The sequence below is a fragment of the Nipponia nippon genome, unplaced genomic scaffold (genome assembly GCF_047370975.1).
Source record: "Nipponia nippon isolate SJK-2023a ecotype South Korea unplaced genomic scaffold, ASM4737097v1 scaffold_12, whole genome shotgun sequence".
Classification (NCBI taxonomy): Eukaryota; Metazoa; Chordata; class Aves; order Pelecaniformes; family Threskiornithidae; genus Nipponia; species Nipponia nippon.
Genome location: NW_028262313.1, coordinates 13,378,250 through 13,405,309, shown reverse-complemented (window position 1 = coordinate 13,405,309; position 27,060 = coordinate 13,378,250). Strand labels below are relative to the sequence as shown.

At 59.8% G+C, this 27,060-nt stretch overlaps 4 protein-coding genes across 12 annotated transcripts in view; 3 read left to right on the top strand and 1 right to left on the bottom strand.

Moving 5' to 3' along the window:
* The window catches only part of NLGN3 (neuroligin 3), a 41,273-nt gene extending 39,348 nt beyond the window's left edge, over positions 1-1,925 (top strand). For all 4 annotated transcript variants that reach the window (XM_087748885.1, XM_087748884.1, XM_087748881.1 and 1 more), the window contains one exon: positions 227-1,925. In XM_087748885.1, the coding sequence (XP_087605011.1) occupies positions 227-1,064 (838 nt within the window). In that variant the 3' untranslated portion in view covers positions 1,065-1,925. The remainder of the gene's footprint in view (positions 1-226) is intronic.
* Positions 1,926-7,209: 5,284 nt separating this feature from the next.
* GJB1 (gap junction protein beta 1) lies at positions 7,210-10,273 on the top strand. Of its 2 annotated transcripts, XM_087748866.1 has the most exons (3): positions 7,220-7,278; positions 8,450-8,565; positions 9,263-10,273. In XM_087748866.1, the coding sequence occupies exon 3, from the start codon at positions 9,275-9,277 to the stop codon at positions 10,112-10,114; it is 840 nt and encodes a 279-aa protein (XP_087604992.1). In that variant the 5' UTR covers positions 7,220-7,278; positions 8,450-8,565; positions 9,263-9,274; the 3' UTR covers positions 10,115-10,273. The 2 variants fall into 2 exon arrangements, with proteins under 2 accessions (XP_009463605.1, XP_087604992.1); XM_009465330.2 differs by lacking the exon at positions 8,450-8,565 and having other exon boundaries at positions 7,210-7,278.
* Positions 10,274-10,413: 140 nt separating this feature from the next.
* On the top strand, positions 10,414-12,193 carry LOC104012978 (gap junction Cx32.2 protein). Its single transcript, XM_009465409.2, has one exon. It carries the CDS (start codon positions 10,938-10,940, stop codon positions 11,976-11,978), a length of 1,041 nt encoding a protein of 346 aa, XP_009463684.2. The 5' UTR covers positions 10,414-10,937; the 3' UTR covers positions 11,979-12,193.
* Positions 12,194-12,418: 225 nt separating this feature from the next.
* The window catches only part of ZMYM3 (zinc finger MYM-type containing 3), a 33,450-nt gene continuing 18,808 nt past the window's right edge, over positions 12,419-27,060 (bottom strand). For 3 of the 5 annotated variants that reach the window (XM_087748845.1, XM_087748846.1, XM_087748847.1), the window contains exons 10-25: positions 26,132-26,218; positions 25,651-25,801; positions 24,897-25,069; positions 24,308-24,473; positions 20,467-20,525; positions 19,737-19,905; positions 19,018-19,133; positions 18,688-18,862; positions 17,989-18,135; positions 17,083-17,186; positions 16,505-16,673; positions 16,232-16,383; positions 15,652-15,766; positions 14,512-14,766; positions 14,307-14,424; positions 12,419-13,905 (exon numbers count right to left, since the gene is read on the bottom strand). In XM_087748845.1, coding sequence (XP_087604971.1) covers positions 13,707-13,905; positions 14,307-14,424; positions 14,512-14,766; positions 15,652-15,766; positions 16,232-16,383; positions 16,505-16,673; positions 17,083-17,186; positions 17,989-18,135; positions 18,688-18,862; positions 19,018-19,133; positions 19,737-19,905; positions 20,467-20,525; positions 24,308-24,473; positions 24,897-25,069; positions 25,651-25,801; positions 26,132-26,218 — 2,355 coding nt within the window. In that variant the 3' untranslated portion in view covers positions 12,419-13,706. Of the gene's footprint in view, positions 13,906-14,306; positions 14,425-14,511; positions 14,767-15,651; positions 15,767-16,231; positions 16,384-16,504; positions 16,674-17,082; positions 17,187-17,988; positions 18,136-18,687; positions 18,863-19,017; positions 19,134-19,736; positions 19,906-20,466; positions 20,526-24,307; positions 24,474-24,896; positions 25,070-25,650; positions 25,802-26,131; positions 26,219-27,060 lie in introns of those variants that run through there. The other 2 variants (XM_087748848.1, XR_015702658.1) reach the window with 2 other exon arrangements.

The following is a 27,060-nucleotide window of genomic DNA, read 5'->3' as shown; positions in this document are numbered from 1 at the left end:
CAGGACCCAGCCAAGCGCAAGGGTGGGGATGTTGGTTGGCCATGGTTATCGTGGGTGAGACTTGACCCAGGGTTGGGGTGCTGCCCAGCCATGCAGGACCTTTTGCCAATCCACCCTGTGCCACCACTGGCAAAGGTCTCCCCAGCCTCCACTTCTGCATCCGGCTCTCCCTCTTCGCCTTTCTGGCTTTTCCCGGTGCTAGCTCTGTTTCGCCTGTGTTTCACAGGGACCCCAACAAGCCTGTCCCCCAGGACACCAAGTTCATCCACACCAAGGCCAACCGGTTTGAGGAGGTAGCCTGGTCCAAGTACAACCCCCGCGACCAGCTGTACCTGCACATCGGATTGAAGCCACGGGTACGCGACCACTACCGGGCCACCAAGGTGGCTTTCTGGAAGCACCTGGTCCCCCACCTGTACAACCTGCATGATATGTTCCATTACACCTCCACCACCACCAAAGTGCCGCCGCCCGACACCACGCAGAATTCCCACATTACCCGCCGGCCCAATGGCAAGATCTGGACCACCAAGCGCCCTGCCATCTCGCCTGCCTACAACAGCGAGAATGGGAAGGACAAGTGGAGCCCAGAGCAGGAAGCGGGCACCCTGCTCGAGAGCCCCCGTGACTACTCCACTGAGCTGAGCGTCACCATCGCCGTGGGCGCCTCCCTCCTCTTCCTCAATGTGCTGGCCTTCGCCGCCCTCTATTACCGCAAGGACAAGCGCCGGCAGGACACGCACCGGCAGCCCAGCCCCCAGCGTGGCGCTGCCAACGACATCGCCCACGCGCCCGATGAGGAGATGCCCTCCTTGCAGGTGAGCCAGGGGCACCATGAGTGTGAGGCTGTGCCGCCCCACGACGCCCTGCGCCTGGCCGCTCTGCCCGACTACACCCTCACCTTGCGCCGCTCTCCGGATGACATCCCTCTCATGACCCCCAACACCATCACCATGATCCCCAACTCGCTGGTGGGGCTGCAGACCCTGCACCCCTACAACACCTTCACCGCCGGCTTCAACAGCACGGGGCTCCCGCACTCACACTCCACCACCAGGGTATAGCTGCCCGCCGCCGGCGCACACGCATGCACGCACGCACACGCACGCAGCAGACACTGGCAGAGGGACTGGCGGGGCCAATGGAGCCCCCGGACAGAGAGGCAGTGCCCACAGACTGTGCGGCACCGAGCCTGGAGACCTGCGGGGTCCCGGCATGGCCGGATGCCCTGCTCTCCCCCTGGCGCTTTCTTTCGTTCCTGTCTAACTTTTGAGAAGTGCTTTGACTCTCCCAGCTCCCGGCCGGAGTGCCCTGCGGGTCACCCCGGGGCACTGGTGGGGTGCAGGGGGGACATGGTGTAGTCCCTGTGCCCATGCACCGGCGTGGGCAGGCGGGGGGACCCCACTGGCAGCAGCCACGGGACTCCCTGCACTGGGGCTCTGCTTCCCCGCAGGGTGATCACATCCCCAGTGCTCTGCCCGCTGAGCACCCTGGGACTGATGAGGAGCAGGGCCGGGCATCCCTCTCAGCCAGTGTCCGGGCATCCCCAGGTGGCTTGGCATCTCGAGTGCCCTGGAAAAGGCTCCTTCACTGTGTCAAGAAGTGGCCTCGGGCCATGGTGCTATAGGCAGAGGGAGCGGGCAGGGTCCAGGGACCCGGCCTCGTGCTGGGTGCGGGCGCTGGGGTCAGTGCCGGGGCTTGGGCACCCTGGGGACCCTGGGAGCGGGGCCCCAGGCTGGAGACTTGGCACCTCTGCCCCTCTTTGCGCTGCAGAGAATCTCTTTTGTGTCAGTCGTTTCTCTTTGCAGAGACGTTTTTTAAGCAGATCTTTAGTTCTTTACACACTAACGGAGTCGCCGCGTTTTGTCCTTTGTAAAGATTTTAAAACCAAGTGTTCTTGATATAAAATAAAAAGCCAGTTAGAAGCCAGCGTGTGCGCGCGGTGCCGGCCCCCCGTGGCCCCCGCCTGCCGCGGGCGGGCACCAGGCAGGGCACTGCCTCCTGCGCTGCGGGGCCGCACTCTTTTGTATTTTTGATATTCTCCCTCCTCTGTCGCCCGTGCCCACGTATCTCAGCCAAATAGCCTACCCGATGGCCTGCCTGCGAGCACCCCCGCCCTGGCCCACCCCGCTGTCACCACTGGCCAGTGCCACCCACCGCCCTGCATGGGCATCCCCCGCTGTGAGCACCACACCCTCTGCCCACCCCATCAACCCAGGGCAGCCCCCCAGCACTGTGTCCCAGTGCTCCCCACCAAGCCCTACTCCCCCGGAAGCATCCCACACCCCTTTACCACTGCCCCAGGGCCGTGCTGTGCCCTCCCTGCCCACGCCGCTGCCCAAAAGCAGAGCCAGCAGTTTGCAGCCTGCAGCAGGGGTGGGCAGCACTGTGGGGCTGGCAGGAGCAGGGTGAGCTATGCATGAACAGTGACCCTGCCTCCCACCTTGCTCCCGCTGGGACCTTTCCCCTGTTGCAGGGTGACCCCAGCTCCAGCATCTGGGATGTGCGGCCGGGATAGACGTCTGGGCAGGGGCTGCTCGAGTGGGGCTGCCTGGGGTGATGCAACCTGCATGGGGCTGGGAGCACCCACCCTGGGGCTGGGGCACCTGCTGGGCTGGTGGCGGCCACCAAACCTCATGTGGCTGTGGGTAGCAGGGCTCAAGGCGAGGAGCTTCGGTGCAGCCGGGCATGGAGAAGGAGCTGCCCAGGAGCCCACACAGGGCACCCCAGTTTCAGCTCCTCACGGTGGGCGCTGGCGCCTGGGGAGGCAGGAGGAAGGGACGGGTCCTTGCGGGGACACCATACCTCGTCCCTGTGCAAGACGGTCCGGCTGGCAGACGCTGCCCGCGCTGGCGGCCGTGACGCACCGGTGCCGGCTGGCCCTACTGCCTGGGGCCAGCGCACCTCTGGCCCTGCACCCTGCCCAGGCCCCTGCCCCCAGGCAGGGCTGAGGGTGAGGATGCTCGTTGGAGAATGTATTTATACCCTGTCACCCGCACAGAGTAACAAACTCCAAATAAAACAGAAGTGATATTTTTAATAGCGGTGTGTCTCGTCTCTTCTTGGAGCGTTCAGGGGCCGGCGGCTCCCAGGCTGGGTGGGGTGCCCTGTGCTGGCTCAGAGCCACCCCAACCATGGCCGTCCCTGCTGGCAGAGGGTCCGGACAGTTCCCATGTCCCTGGCACCCACCACGGAGAGGCAGCGGGAGGACCCCGGTATTACCCCACCAGGTCAGGGTGCTGGACCCCCAGTGCAGCACGCATGCAAGCCAGCACCGTGAGACCCAGGATTGCCAACACTGAGTGCCACAGTGGGGCGGTCCCTGCATGCCCCCAGCCCTGCTGGGCCCCTCCCCAGCACTGGGACCCCATGCGGGACCTCCTCTGCCCCACAGCCCCCTCCCACCGAGCTCCCCCCCACCTTTCCCAGGCCAGCTCCCCTCCCCCTGCTTGCCAACCAGAAAAGCTGCTGGTTTCATTTCTTTTTAATGTAATTTCAACTGGAGTTGCCATGGAAACCAGGCATGGGGCCTGAATCGCCTCCAGGCAGCGTGCAGGCAGCGGAGCCAGGGCTGAGGCCCCCAGCCAGAGGGGCCGGGGGGGACAGGCAGGGGGCTGCGCCGGGGCTCTGCCCTCCTCTCCTGGGGGGGCCCTGCAGCTGCAGTGCCACTGGCACATGTCACCCTGCTCGGCACTGTGCTCCAGCCCTTGCACTGGACTCCCATGGCCCCCAGTGCTGCCCAATGTGGGGGTCCTGCAGCCCCTGCCAGCCTGTGCCCTGTGTCCTGGAGCTGCAGCACATGGCAGGCACTGTGGGCATGGCCTGGGGGCACCAGCCTGGGATGGCGGCAGGGCCCTCACCATGGGGCAGATGGAGAGGGTGAGGAAGGCGCTGGAGGCAGGCAGTGTACTGTGGCAGGCTGTGCCATGCCACCAAGGGCAGGGATGCTGCAGAGCACCTGAGACAGGTAGCAACAGAGCCAAGCCACGACAGGACTCCAGTGGCCCAATGGGACTCCCGCCCAGGGCACGCGGCTGCCTTCCCCGGGCTTTTCCATGCTGATGGGCAGAGTTGCTTCCTGCAGACAGCTCTCTGTGTGGAGGGATGGCTGCCCACCCACAGCCCTATCCAGCGCTGCCCCAACCACTGGCCCCTCTGGTCTGACCCACCCAGCAGCCCCAGGACCACGGTCCCAGGGCCCTCCCTCGCAACTGCCAGGTGCCCCTGTTTAGTGACTGTCTGCAAGAACAAAGATGAAAAACCCACATCAGGCCACGGGGCCGGGTTTCCATGGAAATGCCAGTGCTCTGCAGCACAGCTCCAACAGCAGTTGCCTCACCGTGGTGCGAGCAGCAGGGCCAGCCCTGCCTGGTGGCCGGTGGCCCATCCTGGTGACACTGGCATCGCCGCCAGCTGCCCATGCTGCCGTGCTTAGTGCCCTTTTGAAGGGGAAATACCTTTCCGATAGGGGCTTGCCCTGCCCTTCTGTCCCCCTCCTCATCCCTGCACGGCCCCAGCTGCCTGCTGTCCCCATGTGCCAGCGTGGCGACCCCAGCTAGGGCCCCAAGGGCAAGCTAGTGACAGACAAGACGTTGCTATTACGCTATTGCCTTTGCAAAACTCCCAAGCCCGCCATCTGTCCAGAGTGTCCTTGACCATCAGCAGCATTTGGAGATGTGGCAAAGCCCAGGGGACACCGTGTCCCAGAGGGTATGTGCAGTTAGCATCTGTGTGACAATGTGGGACATCCTCAGCTTCAGGGGACATGTTTAGGGCTGCTGGCAACGAGAAGTGTAAGGGAACTGAACCGCAAAGGTGTCCCTGGCATGGAGAAGGGATTAGTGACCCGTGCCTGGCCCCTACCTGCTCCAGGAGCCACAGCCAGCAGGAGGGCAGGGATGCTGCTACACACAGCAGCATCACTGGGACAGTGTCCGGGTCCCCACGCCCCTGATGCACCCAGGACACGGGACAGCAGACCAGCTGGCGGGCAGGACAAGCCATTACGCTGTGTGCTGCAATTCCCTCTGCCCCATGCTGCAGCAGCACAAAGGATTTCTGTGCTCACCCGCTGCCAATGCCCTTCCCAGCAGAGCTGACTCAAACCAGAGGGTTTTGTCTCTCCAAGGGCAGCAGTCCGGATCCAGGGACACCTGTGCTGCCCTCAGCATGAGCCTGGAAGCCCAGCAGCCCCCGTGCTGCAGCGGCCATCCAGACCGGCGGTGAGGCTGAGCCATGCATGGGGCCAGCCCTGCCCGGGGCAGGATGGCAGGGGAAAGGGCGTTCTGAGAGCATTCTCTGCAGCACCCTTTTCCTCTTGGCAGCGGAGGTGTTTCAGTGATGGTTGGATTTCCTCCATTGTACCGATGCAGACTGCCGGGCTGTGAGATCTCTGACCCCAGCAAGGTGCCAGCAGCTGTGTCACCCCGTCCCACCAGCCGGATGTTGCCTCAGCCATGCTCATCTCATCAGCTTGTCTGCGTTCGACGTGCCCACGCCCTCCAGCTTTTCGCTGCAACTTCAGACACCAGATTAACCTCACGATTAACGTCATTAACAAAGAGCCTGTTTCTGGTGCACGTGGTCACAGACGGGGCCGCTTGCTGAGCACCGGGAGCAGCGCCGGCCACGGCTGCTTCGTACAGCCTGTCCTTGACCGCTGGCTTTTGCAGAACAGTTTTCCCTCCTGCAAACAGGCGGCGGTGCCCGGAGGCCGGGCCCGGAGCTCAGCGCAGCCCGGGGCAGGCGAGGCTGCCGCCCGCGCTCCCGCCCAACCCCGGGGCTCCCGGTCCTCCCGTCACCTCCTGGTGAGGACACCGGGCGGGCACCGGGCTGGACGGCAACGCCCCGGCTTCCTCCTCCCTCTTTCCTGGTTTTTTTGGTTGTTTTTTTTTTTTATTATTTTCTCAATTTTTACTATATTTTAGGTGATTCCCACGCGTTGAGCCCCCCGGGCGCTGCCGCGGGCGGGTGCGGCCCCGCCGCCCCCCGGCCCGGCCCGGCCCCGCAGCGCCACCTGCTGGCTCGGCCGCGCGCAGCCGTCACGGCGGGCGGCGACCGCCACCGCCGCCCCGGCCTGCCTCCTGCAGCTCCCGGCAACCCCCAGCCTGGCTCCCCGTGCCCCCCAGCCTGGCTCCTGCAGCCGCCCCCCAATGCTTCCCCCCACTTAGCCCGGCCCACAAATCCCCCAGTGCCCCCAGTCTGACCCCCGGGACACCCAGTGCCGCCCCCCCGCCGCCTGACCCCACTAGCCCCTTGCCCATGCTGCCCCCCAGCCTGTCCCCCGGCACCCCCGGACCCCCTCTCCGCCTGCCCCCCGTACCCCCGCGGCAGGGCCCTCCCGGTCCCGCGGCGCGTCCCGGGCCCCGGGTGCGCGGCCAGGGCGGTGCCGGCGGCTGCGGCCCCTGCCGAGCCCCGCCGGGCGCTGCTGACTCAGCCGGCGGCTTATCGTGGGCCGCGATTGCAGCCCCGGCGGGCCCCACCCGCACCGCACCCACGGCGATCCCCGGCCCCTCACTGCCCCCCGCGCCCCCCGCCGCCCCCCGGTGCCACCCTGCCATCCTCATGCGGGGGGGGGACAGTGGCACCACTGCCATCCTCATGCAGGGGATGGTGTGCGGGGTCCTGCAGCCCAGCCCGGGGCCCCAAAATGCGGGGCAGGGTTGCCATGCCCCAGCGCGCTGCGGAGCCATGCAGGGTGCAGGGCAGCAGGACCTTGAGTGGGCCTTTAGCTCGGTTAATAGTTGACAGTCTGTTTGCCTTTGCAGGCTACACATTTACACATTAAATCTGGGTGTTAGTGGCTCCCCAGGGACCAGCCGTCAGCCTGCAGCAGCCGATCAAGGTGCTCCAGGTGCTAGGGGTGCCCAGAGCTGTCCCCCAGGATGGAGAGCAGGGCCCCATCATGGTGCATGTGCCTGACTTGCAGGGGATGTGGCAAGGAGGATGCTCACAGCAGGGGACTGCGGCCAGGGGGACCACAGAGCTCCCACGGGGACCATCCTGGGGGGCTGGCCCTGCCTTGGTGCTGCAGTGGCCCCTGGGCTGTCCCTGGGGGATGCTTGGCCACAGTGGCAGGTGCTGGTGGGTGCTTTGGCAGTGTGAGTGCAGGCTGGACACACCTGTGGTGTTTACTTGGCACAGAGCAAGTCCTGGAAGGAGTGAGGCTGTTTGGGAGGGGGTGGGTGACACGCTGGAGAGCAGTATAAAGTCCAGGGTGCTGCACTAGAGGCTGAGGCTGCCGCGTTCCCCCAGAGCTTTGCCTGTCCCGGTGCTGAGGTGAGAGCCTGGTGGGCACGGCACCGCTGTGGGGGTGACCACACGTCTCCCAGCTGGGGGGGCACTGGGGGGTCCAGGGTGGGGGCCGCAGAAGGTCTCAGCTTTGGGCCAGGGAGGGCAGAGTGGGGGTGCTGGCCCCCATGGGGGGAATGGGGTGAGGAGCAGAGCGTGGCCTGGGCACAGGCTGCCCTTCTCGCGGCTTCACCGGAGTGTCTTTGCTCACCGCTGTTTGCGCAGCTCCAGGCGCTCGCACCCTGGGCTAAGGGGTGGAGGTGGTATTTGGGATGGCATTGTTGCCCCACCACCCTGTGGGCCCCACCTGGTATGTGCTGCTCACCACCTGAGGCTGGGGACAAAACCCAAGGGACATGGCACCATCCCCACGGGGATGGGGCACAGTATGATGGTGTGGCTGGGACACCAGCCCTGAGGGACACAGGCACGGGGGGTCTGCAAGCACAGGGGCTGTTGTCCCCACCAGCGTGTCTGAGCAGTGGGGCAGCGTCAGTGGCCCCCTGTCCCAGGAGTCCCAGGAGAGGAGCGCAGCTCCTGCGGCACATGGCTCTCGGCACTGAGCACAGCCAGAGTCACCCTGGTGGATTCTTTCCCATGTGCCCAACTGGATGGGGCATGTGCAGGGCAGCTCCAGTGCCCTTGCAGCTGTTGCTGCTGGCACCAACCCCCTGGCGGCAGAGCCTCGAGGGCATGGTGGGACCCACGGGGGCTGTACCCAGTGCACCCAGCCCCACGGGTCCCCACAGACTGCTCAGTGACACACTGGGGAGCAGCCAGATCCCAGCTCCGATCACAGTGCCCTGTACCATCCATGCGGTATGGGCACACAGCTAGGCTCTGCCATGCATCCTGGGGAAGGGACCTCCAGGCACCCCAGGTGGCCGTCCAGCCCGGTGATGCCTGTGGCGCGGGTCCCGCCAGGCAGAGTGATGAGCACCCTGCAGCCGGCGGCTGGGGGGGCCGTGGCCGTGGTCGGCACGGGGTGAGGTGGGAGCGGGTGCGGGGCCAGGCAGCGGGAATGCAGCACACAGGCACTTTGTTTGGCTGGGTGGGCGGAAGTCAGGGCGTTGGATCTGAATGCTAAAGTGTGTTGTTCAGGGGCCGATAAAGGCCCCATTGTATGTAAATAGTTTATAAAGCAGCATATGACTTCCAGTGCAGGGCAGTGGCGGATAGAGACGAGGGCAGGCGGAGCAGAGCTCTCCTGCGGGAGACATGAGACCTTAGAGGGGCCATTGGGGGCAGCTCGCGAGGACCCTTCCTCACCGGCAGGTATGCGCCGCCGGGACCCTCCACACCAGGGGTGGCTGGAGGGCAGGTCCCAGCCCCCAGCCTAGTGCTCAGGGTGGGAAGCAGCTTCTGGGGCTGCTCGGTGCCAGTGGGTGGCCCCGGCGGGGCAGGGGTCTGTGCTTGGGGTGCGGGGTCACCCCATGCTCCCCAGGCAGGGATGGCTCTAGGAGGGTGGCAATGCATGGCTGCATGGGGGGTCCCCACAGCTCGGGGTTCCTCAGCCCCACTCCTGCAGGGAATGGGGGGATGAGGGCAGGGAGGTGCTGGTGCAGAGGAGCCCATGGAGCTCCTTGGGTGCATCTGTAGTGAGAGAGCTCAGTGCTGTGTGCAGATTGGGCATCTCTGCGGAGGTGTGGGAGCTTCACCCCCGTCCTCTGTGGCAGCCATGGGTCAGGATCCCCGTGCCAGTGTGGGGTGGCAGGGCAGGAGCAGCTGGCACTGCAGGGCCAACCAGTCTCCTGCCTGCGCTGGCCAAAATGCTGCCCTGAGCCATGTCAGCAGTGTGAGCCACGCTGCTGTCCTGCCATCCATCCATCCTGCTGTCCACCTACCAGGGCTGCGGCAGCCAGTTGCTCCTGGGTCCCTCCTGGGGCTGCTGCCACCAGTGCCGGGACAAAGTGGCTCTCAGCCAGGGGCCCTTCCTGCTCCTAACACCGTCTCTCTCTGCTCGCTCCTGCAGACGTGAGGAACGATGAACTGGGCTGGCCTTTACACAGTGCTGAGCGGGGTGAACCGCCACTCCACTGCCATTGGGCGCATCTGGCTCTCTGTCATCTTCATCTTCCGGATAATGGTGCTGGTGGTGGCAGCCGAGAGCGTCTGGGGGGATGAGAAATCCGCCTTCACCTGCAACACCCAGCAGCCCGGCTGCAACAGTGTCTGCTACGACCACTTCTTCCCCATCTCCCACATCCGTCTGTGGGCCCTGCAGCTCATCCTTGTCACCACACCAGCTCTCCTCGTGGCCATGCACGTGGCCTACCAGCAGCACCAGGAGAAGAAGCTGCTGGTGCTGACAGGGCACGCGGACCCCAAGCACATGGAGGAAGTGAAGAAGCACAAGATGCGCATATCGGGATCGCTGTGGTGGACATACGTTTGCAGTGTGGTCTTCAGGCTGCTCTTCGAGGCCGTGTTCATGTACATCTTCTACATGCTCTACCCAGGCTACCAGATGGTGCGGCTGGTCAAGTGCGAGGCTTACCCCTGCCCCAACACCGTTGACTGTTTCATCTCACGGCCCACCGAGAAGACCATCTTCACCGTCTTCATGCTGGTCACCTCCAGCATCTGTATCGTCCTCAACATGGCGGAGCTGGTCTACCTGGTGGTGCGGGCCTGTGCCCGCCGAGTCCAGCACAACTCCAACCCCCCATCAGGGAAAGGCTCCTTCTATGGGCACAAGCTCTCCTCTGAGTACAAGCAGAATGAGGTCAACCAGCTGCTGACGGAGCAGGATGGCTCCCTCAAAGACATATTGCGCCGCAACCCCGGGCTGCAGGAGAAGGGCGACCGCTGCTCTGCCTGCTAGGGCCAGCACTGCAGGGGCCCCAGCCCTTGCCCCCGCCCCACAGCCGCCACACGGCCCTGTGCTGTCCCTGTCCCATGGATAGCATCCCTCAGGCAGGGGTCCAGCCCTCCCAGACGGTCAGGAGGGCATCTTGGGCCATTAAATCTCCGTTCTCAGGCACTGCCTCCCTCCTTTCTGCTCCATCTGGGATGTGCCAGGGGCTGGGGTGCTGGTGTGGGTTGTCCACCCCTGCACCCTAGCCCAGGTGGGTGCCACCAGGGGCTGTGGGGGCTGTAGTGCCTGGGCTGAGCTAGGGCCATGGCTACAGTGCCCTGGCAGCCAGCATGCAGGAGCAGTGACCCCTGGGTGGCATTGAGCAGTGTCCAAGGGCTCACGCTCCCCCAGCACCAGCCCCTGCAGCCCCGAATATATTTAGAAAAGTGCCCAGACCAAAAATAGAGGGAAAAGGTTTCCCCAGTGGCTGTTTCATCTGCCAGTCACAATGAAAGCCAATGGGGCACGCAGCTGCCTCATGCCCCAATAACCCCGCACTTGCTGTTGGGTGGATGGACGAATGGAGCCAGGCAGACCTGTCCGAACCCCACTGAGGAGCTGGGGACCAGCCAGGAAGGGAGCCTTGCAGCATCCCGCACCGCCCCACCAAGGGTAGCCGACGGTGTGGGAGCGCCGGGCTCTGCCCCACGTGCCTGCTAACGGTGAGGGTCCCCATGCCGGATTGCCACCGCGGTGTCCCCTACAGTGCTCCCAGCATGGTGGGGCTGCTTTCTGCTGGAGGTCTTTGCTCCTGCTGCCCTCCCTGTGACAGGTTAGGGGGTCCCATGGGATGCAGGGTGGGGACACTCCAGGGACAGCCTCGGGTTGCGTCCCTGCATGCCCGCCCGGGCAGGGGATGGGGTGGTGGTTTGGCGGGTTGTGGGGCAGCCGTGTCTGGAGGGTGGCTGTCTTGCAGGGCACTGCGGCACGTGCCATGGGGGACTGGAGCCTGCTGGGGCGGCTACTGGAGAGCGCCCAGGAGCACTCCACAGTGGTGGGGAAGGTCTGGCTCACCGTCCTCTTCGTCTTCCGCATCCTGGTGCTGGGGGCGGCTGCTGAGAGGGTCTGGGGTGACGAGCTGTCTGGCTTCTCCTGCGACACGCAGCAGCCTGGCTGCCAGAATGCCTGCTACGACAGCACCTTCCCCATCTCCCACCTCCGTTTCTGGGTCCTGCAGATCATCTTCGTCTCTACCCCCAGCCTTGTGTACCTGGGCCACATCCTGCACCTGGTGCATCTGGAGGAGAAGGCGCAGCAGCAAGTGGCAGCACAGGCTGGCAGCGGGCCCAGGCGGCAGCGCCCCAGGCAGCCCCAGCTTCCCGCAGGGAACATGCCGGGACGGGTCTGCATGAGAGGGGCCATCCTGAGGACATATGTCTGCAACATCGTCTTCAAGGCTCTCTTGGAAGTGGGCTTCATTGTGGGCCAGTACGCCTTGTATGGGTTCCAGCTGAAGCCCCTCTACACCTGCAGCCGCTGGCCCTGCCCCAACACCGTCAACTGCTACATCTCCCGGCCCACTGAGAAGACCATCTTCATCCTCTTCATGCTGGGGGTGGCCTGCGTGTCCCTGCTGCTCAACCTGGTGGAGATCTACCACCTGGGTCTCACCAAGTGCTGGCAGGGGCCAGGCCCCAACTCCCGCATCCTGCCCAGTCCTGGTGGCCCTGTGGGGCCCTGCAGCACCCACGTCGCCCTGCCCGGCAGTGGCAGCCCCATGGCTGCTGGCAGACCCCCCCATGGACTGGCACCCCTGGGGAAGGCAGGTGCATGGCTGGGGGTGGCCAGTGGGTCCCACGGGAAGGCGCGAGTGGCAGACCTGGCAGTGTGACCGTGGCCTGCTGGGATGCTCAAGGATGGGTGACGTATGGGTGGGCACAGTTGTGGTTCTGCCTCCAGGCCCTGCCAGGCTTGTGACCAGCATCAGAGATGGGCATGGCCCCAAGGACCCAGCCTGACTGCTCCCTGTGCTTCCTATGAGAAAGGCCAGGCTGGGTCAGGGGCCTGTCAGCCCTCGGGGAGAAAATAAATACCCACTGCACCTCACTTGACTCCTGCTCTGCCCACAGGCACTGCGGCATCGCACTCTGACCAGTCTGTCCCATGGACACACTGCGTGGCCAGGGTAGGGTCACCACTGGGTTGGGTTGGGCTGCAGCCCTATGGGCAAGGGATGGGTATGGAGAAGCAGGGCATGCCAGGCTGGCACCAGCAGGCATGGGGTCAGGGGCCAGAGCTGGCAGCACACCAGAGACGAGACAAGGAAGGAAGCACAGGCAGGCAGGGATGGACAGGAGCAAGTTGCATGGCAGCAGTGGGACAGTGGCTCTGCTCTCCTGCAGTGCCCACCCTGCCCAGGGGGGAAAAGCAGGGGCTGCCAAAAGTTTTCCGCATCTTTATTTGAAATGAATGGTTTCCAGAGACACAGGGTTAGTCCTACCGCCCTGGCATCACTACAACAAGACTGGTGAGCGGCTCACTCTCCACATGGACACAGAGAACAGATAGCCCCGGGCCAGGGCCTGGAACAATATATACAGGCTCAACAGGAGACCCATGTACAGCCCAAGAAAACCAACCAGAACACAAGGAGGGGCAGGAGGCAGTAGGGAGCAGCACAGACAGAGCCAGGCTTGCCCTAGGCAGGGCACTAGCACCCTGCTGCTTTGGGAGGGAGGGGGAAGCCAGGCAGAGACAGCAGCTGCCCGAGGCCCTGGCCCGGAGCAGAGGGACCCACCAATGGCACCTTGCACCAGGGAGGGGGGTTATGCAAGACAGGGGAAGAGGGGGGAGAGAGGGGCAGCGCTGGCACAGACCCGTCTCCTTCAGTTTTCTGCCGATTCAGAAAACATTGACAAAATTGAGGGAGGCAGCCTGCCTGCATGTGAGAGGCGCATCCCTGCTGCAAGGCCAGGTCTCTGCCCTCACATTCCAGCACCAGCCCCCTCTGCTTCCCGAAGCCAGCCCAAACATCTCCCACCCCTGGGAACAAGCCCTGCCCCTGACCCAACAGCTCTCAGGCTGCCAGTGGTCCTTCCCCACTGGCTTAAAAACACCATCCTGCCACAGCAGCAGCAGCGCCACTGTTCCTGCCGTGCCACCCACAGCCTCACCCGCAGCCTCACGAGGGGATGCTAGAGGAAGAGGGATTTAAAAGCCTCGGGGCCACTGGTCCCAGACAGTGCTCTGCAGTATTGTGCGGTTCCTGCCCTGTGGCAAGGGGAGAGGGGGGTAGTGTCAGGGCTGGGGGTAGGGGGGCACAGGGCTGGGCAAAGGGAGCTGCCCCGGGGGCTCTGCCACCCCTGTGCTGTGGGGACTGGCCCCGGGGAAGATGGCTCACCCAGCAGCCGGGACAGGAGGCAGAGCTGAGCGCGGGGGCCACGTATGTAGGAGAGGTCTGTAATGAGCAGGATGGGACATCCAAGTCCGGTAACGGTGAAGGGACAGCACTGCCACAGCACCATCCCCTCCTGCACTGCATGGCCCCCACCGTGCAGCAGGAGGCAGGGAGATGAGGCATCCAGGGCTGGAGCACAGCCAGCCCGGCAGCACCTCGCTCTTAGTCCATGTCATCCTCCAGGCCGCTGAGCCGACTGTGCTCCTCGTAGATCTCCCTCACAGCCAGGATGCGGTTCAGCATGCTCTCCAGCATGCTCCGGTCCATGGGGATGACCGAGTACCAGAGCGGGGACTCAGCGATGCACGACCGTTCGGGCTGCAGGTAGAAGACATCACTGCGGTTCCGCAGACTCTCGGGACTATAAAGAGAGAAGAAGGTGAGCCCTGGGATAGCAGCTCCAGGTGCTCAGAAAGCCTGGCCTGCCCTCATGGTTATCAAGGGGGGCTCAAGGCTTGTCACAGACCCTCATCCTTTGGCAGGATGAGGACACAAACTGAGTCTGCAGCCCCTTGCTCAGGACCAAAGCCCCTAACCAGCCAAGCACCAGGACTCATACTGCACACTCTTGCCTATCTAGAGGGAGGCAAGTAGGGGAAGGGGCATTCTCTCAACCATGGTCTACACAAGTAGCGCAAACCCTGGGCAAGGCTCACTCTCAAGCACAAATGTTTGGAGAGCAGCAGCCACTCCACAGGGTCCCACCAAAACTGAGAGGTGGCCCCAAAATGGCACATGCCCCTTCTCCAGAGAAGGCCTCACCATTTGGAGAGATAAAACTCATAGAACTTGACTGGGCATCGGAGTGGGTTCATCCTGTTCTCCCGCTGCTCCAGCATCGGTACCTCCTCCTCACGCTTACGCTTTCCAGAGCCGCCATCTGCAGAGGGGGAGAGAGCAGGATCACGGCTGGGACCTGACAGGGGAGGCAGGGGGAGGAACAGAGAGATGCTCTGTCGGATCCTACCTCGGCCTTTCTTCTGCTTGGCAGGAGCGTAGTAGCGGATGCTCACCACCTTTGTCATGCCACGGGCTGTGGTGCACTTGCGGGACTGGCGCACCACATTGGTGAAGGAGAGCTGCATGTGCTCCTCTGCTGTCTGCAGCCCGAAGAACTTGGTATTGAAGAACATGAGGGTGTTGAGAAGCACAAAGGGTGAGTAAACACCCAGCTGCTTGCACTCCCAGAGGTGCTCCTCCTCGACACGCGAGAAAACTGTGTCTGCAACGCACAGAGGAAGAACCAGGTCACATCAACAGTGGCCTTGTGGCAATCCCTTCACCCTGCCCAGGCAAGCTCACTGCAAAAGACTGACGCTTCACAACATCCCCTTTTCCACGGGGTTACTTCTCCAGAGCCATCAGCAGAGCTAGATGCTGGCTCTGCCCAGCCACAAGTGACCCCAGAGCGCAGCCAAACCACAGGCCAGAACCCAGATCAATCCTAACCGCTCATCCCTATAGATGGCCACAAAGTGAACTCCAGGTCAGTGCTCCACCACACTCAGCATGAGATAAAGGAAAAGCAGCAGGCAGGACAGACATGGCCAGCTCCTGCCTAGACACACAGTTCTGGAGCCAAATGCCTGTGCCTGGGACAGCCAATATGCAGAGGTGAGGCTGGAGCTGTGGACTAACCACTGACAAGACACAGCATGGAAAGCAGCCCAGATCACAGCATCATGAAAAGCCTCTGCAGAGCTCTAAGTCCGCTCACAAGGCAGCAGCACAGCAACCCTGGCCACCACTTAGCATAGTGTGCAGGCCTCACCCACATGCTGGGAATGCAAAGGCCTGTCTTGGTATCCTCTTTGCCAAAGGGTGGAGACATCATTGTGAAGTGTTGTAAAGACTCAAACTGTCCCAGGACACAAAGCAGCTGTGCTCTGCTCCCAGCTACCCTGACTCTGGGCAACAGAAGCTGCTGAGGTGTAAACCAGGCTGGCTCCGCTGCCGGTATAGGTCAGTCCAAGACACAGCAGGACCGTGCTGCCCATGCCAAGGAAGAAGGTTGAGGCTGGAGGAGGCACAATCAGACGGGAGGATCCAAGGCTAGAAGCACAAACTGGATGCATGTGGTGACTGAAAGTACTCTGGAGACACATACTATTTGGTAAGATTGTGGGTTGCCAGCCGCTCAGGGACTTGTTCAGCTCCTGCACGAAGGTCAGGTAGTAAAGGTCTGTAAATATATTCACCATACGATTGTTCTCGAGCAGGTACTAGAAAGGACAGAATACACAGTCAAGAGAGACATGGCAGCACATGGAATGCAAACCCTCCCCAGAGAGCCCAAGGTACACATGCAGAGCACTCTCCCTTGTACAACCAGAGCTGCAGGGCAGACTCCTAAAACCAGCCACTTCTGAGAGCTATGAGGAAAACCCCAGGGTATGACAATGCAGACTTGGTGCTGAAGAAGAGATTGAGTTTGGGAGATCTCCCAGCCCTCCTCAAGGATGTGCAAGGAGGGTGCAAGGCTGGGGAACAGCTGCCACCCTACCCACTGGGCTTGGGAACATAGACCAAACCAGGTGTGCTGCTGTCCTGGGGTGAGGCACCAAAGGACAGTCCAGCAAGCCTCTCTGGGTCCCCAGAAGGCAGAATAAAGGGTACAAGCTCCCCTCACCAGATCAGACCCCCAGGTTTGGCTGTGGAGGACTTCAGGGCAGCAAGCCCTCCCTCACCTGCTGGATGCCAAGGCAGAGGTAATAGATGCTGTCTGGTTCATAGCGCTCCCCATTGGGCCGTGTTATCTCCTTGACAAACTGGGCCAGGCCGTAGTTGAGCTCAGCTGCTGTGCAGGCCAAGATGTCTTCCTTGATCCTCATGGGCTTGGCTGTGGAGACAAGCACAGCAGCCTCAGACAATAGCCTGCAAGGCCAGGAGGTCCTCAACACCCTGGGACCCAGCTTCTGGGAGGCTTCTGCCATTCCACCCCATCCAGACAGGGTACTTACGGCCAAAGCGTAGCTCCTCTCCCTTGCTGGTCTCTCCCCCTGCATACTTGGCTTGCACCCAGGACTTCCAGGCATTCACACCGTATGAGTAGTTCAGCACTGTGCAGGTGGGCTGGCTGCTCATTGAGTCCCGGGAACAGCTTTCAGAGAGCACCAGACGCTTCTGCCCCTGCAGAGAGGTGTACTGTGAGACTGGGCACCTACCTGGGACAGAAGCAAGCGTCCTGGCTGCCCCTCAGACCTGCTGACTGCCAGTTCCCTCCCAGTGTGCCTGTGCCCATGCCAGCAGGCATCCTTCTGCTGACAGCCATGCCAACAAGGCCCATTAGTTATGATGACCACAGGCAGGAAAGAGGCCAGCTCTCACATGACCTGTGGCATTCAAAGCTCCTCCAAAGTGGCAGGCAAGTATTTTCATTCATGGAGTAGCCCACAGGCCAGGCATGCCCTGAAGGGAGAGGCCACAACCTCCCCAGTGCACCAAAGCTTCTGGCAGACTTTACCTTATACATCCCAGATGGCAGCTCCTACTCCAAACCCAAAGAGCTTTAAGCAGGCAGTACCCACGGAGAGCTCACCTTTCGGACAGCACGAGGCAGATCTTGCTCTGTGGACACATCATCTGGTCCCACCAGCCCACAGTCAAAGAGGAAGTCCACACTGGGGTTGATGTCTAGAGAGTCTGAAAGGAAACACAGGCAGAAGGGCTCACCTGAGACTTCCCATCCTGTACCCTGTGCTGGCCTGGTTCTTACAGCAAGATGAAGAGGGAACATGCAGCCCAATGCTTCATACCCTCCACCACTGCCTGGCATGAACTTTCAGCCGCAGCCCAACAAAGGAAATACAGCTCTGGCAGATGATGCTAAGCTTTCTCAGACTAACCAGAGCCCCACATTCTCCCCTCTCACAGTTTTTTGTTTGTTTTCTAAACCTGAGGAACATTCCTTGTCCCCTTGTGCCAGGCTAGCACTGGTACCCCAATTCTCTGTCCCTTGCTGCTAGCATCCTGCGTCAGCACTGCTGTGCTCTGGCAAGTCCCTGCCTCTTCTTCCACCTCTGCCTGCTAATGAACACTCAGCAATTCTGTTGTCTCCCAGGATGTCATGCCCTGTCTAGGTCTCTCTCTTGCCTTGCTGGATCCTCTGAAATCATCATCCATAAGCACACCAGTGCCACTGCCCTGCTTTTTGTGCTGTTAAAATCACGCTTCTCATTCCCCCTTCTCTGCAGACCTATGTTCGCAACAGGTCAGTTAGTCTAGACAAACACACGCTCCTTCAAAAGTGGTGTTCTCCTCACCCCTCCTGCAAGCAGTCATCTGCAAGACCCTCAGTTCCTGACCTCAAGCCTGGTCAGTCAGAGGGCATGGGGAGGGAAGTTCACACAGCTCTTAATGCTGCTGGCAGCGGTTGGCCAAGGGCAGCGGGAGGACCCCGCTGCAGCATGAGCAGCCCTGCATGCCTGCTTCACCCAGCTCTTACTCTTAGGGAAGTCAGCCTCCAGGTCCTGGCCCGGCTCATCGAGGACATTTGCCATCTTGACAGCCATAGCCAACACATCATCCCGTGCCGGTCCAAATAGATCACAATCCTCCAGGAGACCCTCTGCACTCTGGTTACTCACCAGGTCTGCAATGCAAAAGTAGACCATAAACTGAACTTTCTTGAAAGTCTTTTGTCTGTTTTCTCCGTGACAGTTGGAAAATGAAGTCAGGCTCCCTGCCGCACAGTCCTGTGCTCAGAGCAGCCCCAGACATCTGCACTGCCCAGCTTTCCTTGGACAGCAAGACATTGGACGTTTTGTCCTCTCCCCAGCCTAGGGAGAGTCAGTGAGGCTTGAGGAATGCAGCCCCCAAGTAAAAGGACCTGCCAGGTCAGGACTGCTAGTCTTCTGGCTGGGAAGCTGCTTTAGGTAAGAGCCTGAACAGCCACCTGAATAAACTAACAGTGCTGCACACGTGCCACAAGACTGGCACCTCCAAAAGGGACAGTGGCAGACACTGCTCCCTGCTGCAGCTCTTCCTGGTACCTCCTCAGCGGAAGTTGAGGACTTGCTCTTCCCTGCTCCCTTTTTGAAGGCTTTGGGGGAGCTGCGATCCAGGCAGATGCTCTAGCTCCAAGAGCCGGCAAACCCCACATGATCCCAGCTGTTGGGCCAGACCAAGCCCTGGCAGAACCTACCGCACAGGTCCGAGGAGGCCTTGTCCAGTTCCTCAGCCTCTGCAATCATCTCAGCCATGGCCAGGATGTCAGCCTCCAGGGGATTGGAGGGGATCTTCACCTTCAGCTCCTCAATGGTCTCCACAATCTTATCTGTGCTCTCCAGCGTGGTGGGCAGGAACATTGGCACAGGCACCTGTCGACAGCAGTACACCAGGCAGAAAACTGACACTCAGCCGAATGATGTAAAAGCAGAGGCAGGAGAAGAGGACAAACAGAGAAGCAGGGAGGATGCAGCAAGGCAGGATCGAGACAGTACGAGAACATGAGCGGGCACAGTGTGTTGCTTACCGGGACAGGCATGGAGAAAGGCACAGGTACTTTCTGGCAGTACATATGCATAGGCACAGGCACGAAGATCGGGACGGGGATTGGCAACACAATCACCTGGGGCTTCCAGTCAGCCTCTGACAAGAGCAAAAGTACATCAGTGAGCCTGCTCCCAGCAGCTCCTTCACCCAGCCCCGCTGTGCACTGCCATGCCCCCAGCCATCCAGCACCATGGCCCTTCCAGCCACCAGCTTCTGTGACTCATTGGTAGAGCTGGAGCAGCAGCAAGCCAAACAGCCCTGCAACAAGAGAGGCTTGCCTTAGCCAGAGGTGCATGCCCTGCTCTTATGTGGCCCTGCTGAGAGGTCTAGTTGCCTTGCATATGCTAGAGACCACACACACATGCCGGACAGGAGCTACACAGTGGAACCTGCTCAGCAGACGGCCCCTCAGACAAGCTGACAATCTCCAGAGGAACAGGAGTTGTTGTACAAGAGGTGGGATCATGCTGCAGTGCTCTCTGCGTCTCTCCTTTTGCTGCTGATGGAAATGGGCTCCCTACCTCCAGCCCTGCCGTGTGTGTGCCCTGCACTGCCCTGAGACTCCTAAGCACAGTGCCAAACGCCCAGCTGCTCTGTACAGCATTTTAAGCTGGATTCACATTTAGTCTGGAGCAGGGACGTGTCACTTGCCTTCCCAAAACATCCCTGTAATCCTGCAGTTATGTCTTGTTTTCCTACCTGTCTGACATCCTTTGGACTTCATTTCTATCTTGCAAGAAACACCCCGGTTCTGCATCAGTGGTTTACACATGGCAGCTTTATTTTTCCGAGGGGTGGCTGGAACCGGAGGGGGCGGGGGAGGCGGCACGGCTGGAGACATCTGGGCTGAGGAGGTCTTTGCTGACAGCTGAGGAAACGCAGAAAGCAGGAGGTTGGTGTCCACCTAAGGCAGCACCATCTCTTCCCAACCACGGGTATAGCTGGAGAGTCCCAAAGCACTTCCTGGAGCATGGCAGACACACACACGCATGCACGCGCGCTCCCATGGTCAGACCCGGCCGAAAGACTGCCAAGCTGCTCCTGGCAGGCAGCAAGCCTGTGCAGCATCTCTGCACCAGTGAGCAAAGAGTCTGGCACTGGTTGCTCCTGCCCCACAGGGCAGCAGTGGGACAGTGACCATACCCAGGCACAGGGGAGCACCATGCAAAGAGGAGCCAGTGCCACAGTGGCAGGCTGTTCTGGAGCCCATCCCCATTCCTGGGGAATGGAATGGGTTTTTCTCCCCCTTGCAGGAGATATGCTGATGCTGCCCTCCCCAGCAGCTGTTATCAGCTCCCACTACTCAGACATCTTAAAATGCATTGGTTGTAGAAGAATGAAATCTCCCTGAGCAATGGCAGATCTGTCCTCTCTTTGGGGACAGCCCCTTTGTGCTATCTTGCAAACTCCTACCTCCAACAGGCCTTACCATGTTAGTCTCTGCCTTCTGTGGGGAAGGGGCAGGTGGTTTTGGCTCTGAAGTCTGACCTGTAAGAGAAAGCAACAACTCTAAGTTCAAGAGCTCCTGGGCCAACAGGTCCCACTGCTGGGACTGGAGGTGGCAGCAGCCAGACGGCAGGGACAGGCTCCCCAGAAACTGCTCCTGGCCACTCCAGGAACAGTTAATATTTCCACAATCTCTAGCCCTAGCAGCTCAGAAGACACTACAACTCCAAAAATCAAATCATTCCCATGTCATTTTGTGCTCCCTTGCAGTCCACCCCATCCCCATCACAGCAGGTCAGGAGAAATCCCAGCCCCTTGTAGAGAGAGGAATCCAGGGCTCTATTCCCAGCTCTGCCTATTGGCTTGCTGTACCGAGCCAGGGCCCCTCCCTGTGCCTCCATCTCCCTGCTACAAATATCTTGGCAAAGTGCTTCGAGATCCCTAGGAAGAAGGTGACAGAGCTAGTAATAGAGTTATGAGATATCCCAGAAAGCAGCGAGACAGCTTTGCTCCAGCCCTAGGGATGCAGTCCATTCCCCTAAGGAAAGAGGGGATCATCTGCAGGTAAGAGGTGCATGTGGCAGACACTAGTCTCAGGCGGTGACAATATTATCCTGGCTTGGATGATAATTCCAGCTCATTTGCTCTGCAGAGAACCTGCACCCATCTCAAAGGCTGATGAGCTAAAAGAACACCTTCATCCAAGTCTCCTGTGAGCCCTGGTTACCCATGTGGCTGGGAAAAAGAACTGCCTTCTACAGCACTGATTAACCGTGGGCCATCCATGAAGGAGACACCTGCAAGGAAAGCAGCAGGTCTCAGCACCCAAAGGGAGTGGTGGGTCCGTTTGCACCTCCTGTGTGTAGATAGGCTCTCCAGGAGAGACCCAGACTCCCAAAGGGCCAACATGTGGGCATTTGCACTGTGCAGATTTCCTCTGTCCCGAGGAAACGCAGGACAGCTCTTGAGCAACTGGAGGCCCAGCAGGGTCCACTTGCTGACCACCACAGGGCAACGGGTAAGTTCCAGTTGAAGGAAGCTCCCTAGCCTGCAGCTGAGCATTCAGCCACAGGATCTGCAATCGTCTCGATGGGTCCAAGAACTCCCTCTGACCAGCCAAAAGTGGACAGGCAGCAGGTCTAGGTGGGAGACACCAATGGCTATAATGAGAAAAGGCAAACTATAGAGTATGAGCAGAGTTTCTGCTGCAGCAGAATCAAAAGCAAAGTTGATTGCCTCACAGGCCAATGATTTAGAACTAAGGGAAACAAGACCTTCCTGCCACAAAGCTCCATGTGCTACATGTCCAAGCTTCCAGGAAAGCTGCAGCTTGTTCTTTACTCTCATCCCAACACCAGCAAGGAGCTGTCAAGGCATTGCCTGCACCAACCATGACTTCCTGCCCTCTGTCCTCTCCTGCTGCACAGCCCCATGCAGATGCAGTTCCCCTTGGAAGTCTTTGGGCACAGTTCTGTGGCAGAAGCTCCTCAATCCCTCATTACACAGACTGTTCCCAGAAAAGGGATGGCCACTTTTATTGTCAGCAAGCACTCTCAGGATCACCAGGTTGGCAGCAGCCACTGGGTCACAGGAATGAATGGTTTTAGACAACCACTGGCTGCAAGAGAAGAAGGAAGTAGTCACCAGCTCTGCCCAAGATGGGCCTGAAATCCAGGTAGTCCCTTGTGAGCTGGCAACACAGCTGCCAGGTCCACAGGAGACCCTGGCTGGACCAGGCAGAAGCTGTTCCTCACCATGCACTGACAAGCTGCTCCTCCCGAAATCCCCTGCACAGCACGCTGGGCTGGAAAGCTCTCTGTGTAAGCACACAGCAGGCCCTGGCTCCAGCACTTTTCCTTTGCAAGCTGAGCAGTATGCCACAGTCCCAGGACAAGGATGTCCGCAGCTATCCCACAGCTGGCAGGGGATGGGTGTGCCAGCGCACACAGAGGGCTCAGTGCCACCAGCGGCATTCACCAAAGGTGGCAGCTGCTGAGGCAGCCTGGAGCTTGTGTTCAGCCAAGCGCTTACCACTGCTGACGGGCTTTTCCTTGGCTGCCCTCAGAGTCCTCTGCCTCACAGGGCGCACGGAGAGGCAGCTGTGGCACAGTGAAGGGTGATGCCCCGCATGCCAAACAGCAAAGTTCTTGCGGGCCTCCAGAGATATGGTGGAGGGGGGAGCTCAGACTCTCGTGGTGGTTGGTGGTGGAGAAGGTACTCCTTAGTCTTGTGGTCCGTGGCTCCAAGGAGACAATGGCCAAATGGTGTGAAACATGCTTCCCTCTGCAGGCAGAGCTTGCTCGCTGTGCTTGTGTCCCAAAAGCAGTGCTACTGGTCCCTCACAAGCGAGATGCCTTGAAAGCAGAGGACAAATGGAACAGCATGGCTAGGGCTGTGGAATCACTGGGTGAGCTACAGGAACCAGCAAGTTTAACACCTCTTCCTCCCCTGGGTAGCAAGACAGTCTGTGTCCCATCAAGCAGACTCCCCCTGGGTGCCCCCATGCCAGCAGAAACCAACAGTTCCTTATCCAGGTCACTCCAGTGTGCTGCCACTTGAGCCGTCCCCTCACATGGCCTTTTACGGAATGTGGCTCTCTGAGGGCAGGTTGGGATGCCCCTGGCTGGGGGAACCTGCTGCTTCTGGCAGAGCAGCTCTGCTTTGGTGCCTAAGCAGCACAGACATCCAGGGCTTCCTCCGTCTTGCAATCAGCCCACTGCTGTCAGGAAAGGAACCAGGACGAGTCTGGAAATGGAGGATGAGGTCTCTCACGGGAAGGTCCTTGTCTTGGTTTCCCCTCCTTGGTGCACTCTAGTCAGGGTACTACCCCTCATGAAATCCCAGGGAGGGCAGCAAAGCCCTGAGCCTGCAATGCAGGTATCTGCCGAAGCTTGATGCACCAAAGCGAGTCCCACTGTAAGCTGCAGGCATTTTAACTAGATCACAGAGATTACCTAGAAGATCGTGGCCTATGAAAGACCAAGCAGAATGAGACTACATGAGTATCCAACGGCCAAGCGATGTCTTGTCACTGTCACTACGAGCACCTTCCATTCTGAGGGACCCCAAAGCACTTTGCAATCTTCCATAAGCAACTGGCTCAAGTTAATATAGGAAATGGGGCAACAGGCAGTGAAAATCTCCTCTCCAGCTGGAACTCCACAGATGCAGAATGGGGTTATCCGGGACATGCGGTTGGCAACTCCCCAAAGCTGCAGCTATCTTTGGGTAAGTGGTAGGACTCCAATCTAACATCGCAAGATAGAGTGCCTCCAGCAGCTCAGCACTCACTCAAGATCATTCTAGGTTCAGCTCTGGCTGAGGAGAGCCCACCTACAGCATCACCAGCACCACTTCCTGCAGCACCCTGCATTTGCCTTGAATGTTTCCCATCCAAGCACTGACCTGGCCCAATCCTGATTAGCTTATGAGATCTGAGAAGGTCACAGCTCGGAGGTGGTGTGGGGCTGCAGGTGGATTATCATGCCAAACCACGCTGTCCCCTAACCCTGTAAATCGAGCTCTCCGCTGGCAACATGAGGATGTTAAATCCCTGAGTATCCTCGCTAAGAGTGTGAGCTACAGGCAGCACGCTGGCACCGGCTCCTCCCGTCTGGGCCCTGTGTGTCATAGAACCATAGACGTTAGAGATGGAGAAGCCCCATTAGGTCCCATTCCGTCCTTTCCCCCCCCAAGGGCCAGTGCAGGATTGTTCCCTAGCGTCTCATCCAGTCCCAGGCACGAAGCTTCCACCCCTCGCTGTTCAGTCTTCCCTGTGTCTCTCGGACTGAGCTATGCAGGTCCCCTCCCTCCCTCCTACTCACTGTTCAGCAGGCTCTCGGGCCCCTTCTGCGTGTCCAGGTTGGGCTGGTTCTGTTGATTGTAAAATCGCAGCAGACACTGCTGGTTGCAGAAGTGTTTGATTTGCCCCCGCCAGTGGATGGTTTCCAGCAGCTTCCCCTGACGCTTGCAGGCATGGCACCGAGCTGCCTAAAGCCCGCATCAGCAGGAGAGAAACAACGAGTAACTAACCACACCCCCTCTGAGTGCAACACAACTCTCCAGTGAAAGGTGCACATAGCAAGGTGCTGTGAGCTTCCCCACAGCAGTGCCCTGCCAGTGCCAGCCAGGGACTCCAGCGGTGCGAACTTCTCACAGCAGCACTAGCCGCGGATCCAGCACTGTGAGCTTCCTCAGTGCAGTGCTCTGGCAGGATCAGCTGGGGACTCCGGCTACGTGAGCTTCCCCGTAGCAGTGTCCCGTCATTGCCAGGCAGGACTCCAGCAGTGCCAGGTTCTCCGCAGCAGTGCCAGCCAGACTCCAGCAGTGCGAACTTCCTCAGCGCAATGCCCACTTATCTGGGTGCCGTGCCCACCACAGCACTTAGCACAAGCTGCCAGTGCCAATACTGACCTTGAAGTACCAGAGCAAGTATTTGCTTTTGCAGTCTTCACTACAGAAGTCCCAGGTGCTGCCCTCCAGCTGCTCGGTGACCGCCCGCTGGCAGGTCTGAGAACAGTAGGTGCAGGTGATGCAGCACAGGCCCAGGTTCTTGGTGAAATCCTGTTTGTAAAGAAGCACACACCCTGCGGAGAAACAATAGGAGTGAAACCTTCCCAGGATGAACTGGGGGCCTCCCTGACCCAAACATGACCAGAATCCAGGTCTGCGGAGACAACAGAGCACACGCAACACACTGTAGGGAACAATCCAGCACTGGCCCCTGGGGCTGGGATAAGATGGGACCTCATGGGGACTTGCCATCTCTCACCTCCATGCTTCTAGGAAGAGTCTGACTCCAACCTCCTGTGTGCAGGAACCCAGCAGGCAGGGCAAGGCCAGGTCAGGCCAGCCCAGACGCAAGAGCGTAGAAGTGCATGATGACAGGAGGAGCGGAGCTGCCACCTGCTGTCTCCCCAGCCCCCAGAGAGAGAAAAGCTGTGAGAAAGCCCTCCCCAAGGACACAATGAACGGTAAAGATCTTGCCCTAGGGCCTGGCTGGACAGCAAGCCATCCCCACGACAGTCCTCCCTTCACTGCATGGCAAGGCTCTTGCCCCGGGGCCTGGCTAAGACAATCTCCCCTCTGTTCCTCTCCATGCTCTCTTCTCCTCCCCCAGCATGGGCTGGCGTGGGGGGTCTGCCTCTCCCGTGCCTTCCCCAAGTACCTTCGCTGCAGAAGTTCTTCTCCACTCCAGAGAAGCGGATCTTCTCATGCAGCAGCTTCTCCTGCTTGCAGTGCTCGCACTGAGACACCACCCCACGCAGCCGCTTGAAGTCCTCGCAGCAGTCCTTACAGCAGAACTGATACACTTTGTCCTGCCAAAGAGACCGCCACCGGGTCAGCCAGGCCACCAGGAGGTCCCCACACTCCTTGGGGAAGCAAGAGCAAGACTATGGGGCTGAGCCGAGTCCCAAGCTCTCCTGGCACAGGGTTTGGCAGAAGTGGTCTCCTCCTGCCCTTCTGACATCCTGCTGAACATCAGGAGTGCAGCACTTGGCGCACGCTCTCCAGGCACATCTCTGCAGCTAAGGTATTCAGAGCTCTGGTGCAGAAGGAGCTCTGCTTTGAGCAGGGAAAGGATGGAGCCCTGTGGTCCTCACTCAGCTTGGCCTCCGCCTCAACATCCCCCTGGGGAAAGTCCTCACCTGCCAGTCTAGGATCTCCGGCTTCCCGCTGAAAAGATTGTGGCAGTAATGGCAGTTGAGGTGGATCCCACCTTCCGGGCTGGTTCGCTGCAGGAGACAGAGACAGCTCATGGAGGGAGAGGCACACAGAGGGCAGCGAGCACCCGCTTCGCACTGCTACCACCTCCTGCCTCCTCCACCGTTCACAGCAGTCTGTCTGTCCCTGCTCAGACCTGCGCTTGCTGCCACTGTCACTGACTCACAGTCAGTCCATCAGATCATGTCTCAAGCTCCTGGAGAGCAGATTCTTGAGAACTTTCACTTTGCTTCCAGTGTTCTGGGTCCAGTTCTTCTCAGGAAAGCAAGCTTTCAAGCTGCCACCCCTCTGGATTTGAAATCATTAAGAGACGGGGCTCCGCTACCTCTTCTGAGAATTTCTCTAAAAGATCTTGAAGCACAGGTGCCTGGTTTCTATTTTCAAGGTAATGCAACTTCAGAATTCAAGCAGCCGTTCTCATCCCACCTTCCTCTGCTAGATTAAACAGCCACTTAGCACTTGGTGTCTTGTCCACAAGGATATATTTATTAATAAAGTCATCTTCCTGGTTTTCTTTCTGATAACCTCAGATAAGGTGCTCTGCGAGTGACTCAGTAGATGCATTTTTCAAGCCCAAATGTAATTTTTCTGTCTTTTTTCAGCATACTTCCAATTTTTCTTCAGCATTGAAAATAAAGTGGACATCAGATGAACATCCTTCCTATCTGTGCAACATTCTAGGTAGCTCTTTTGCTCCCTAGGCCCCAAACTTGAACTCCCTGTTCCTCTGCTTGTACTTGTAATAACTTAATTAATCTTTCCCTCTCTGGCTGCAAACTGAGATGCTCATACTGAATAGCTTATCTGCTGTAATCCCAGGGCCTTTTCAAAATCCTTACTTTGCCAGGACTTA

Coding starts and splice junctions, on each gene's coding strand:
- LOC104012978 (XM_009465409.2), top strand. CDS start 10,938: ATGCAGGGTGGGGACACTCCAGGGACAGCCTCGGGTTGCGTCCCTGCA.
- GJB1 (XM_009465330.2), top strand. CDS start 9,275: ATGAACTGGGCTGGCCTTTACACAGTGCTGAGCGGGGTGAACCGCCAC.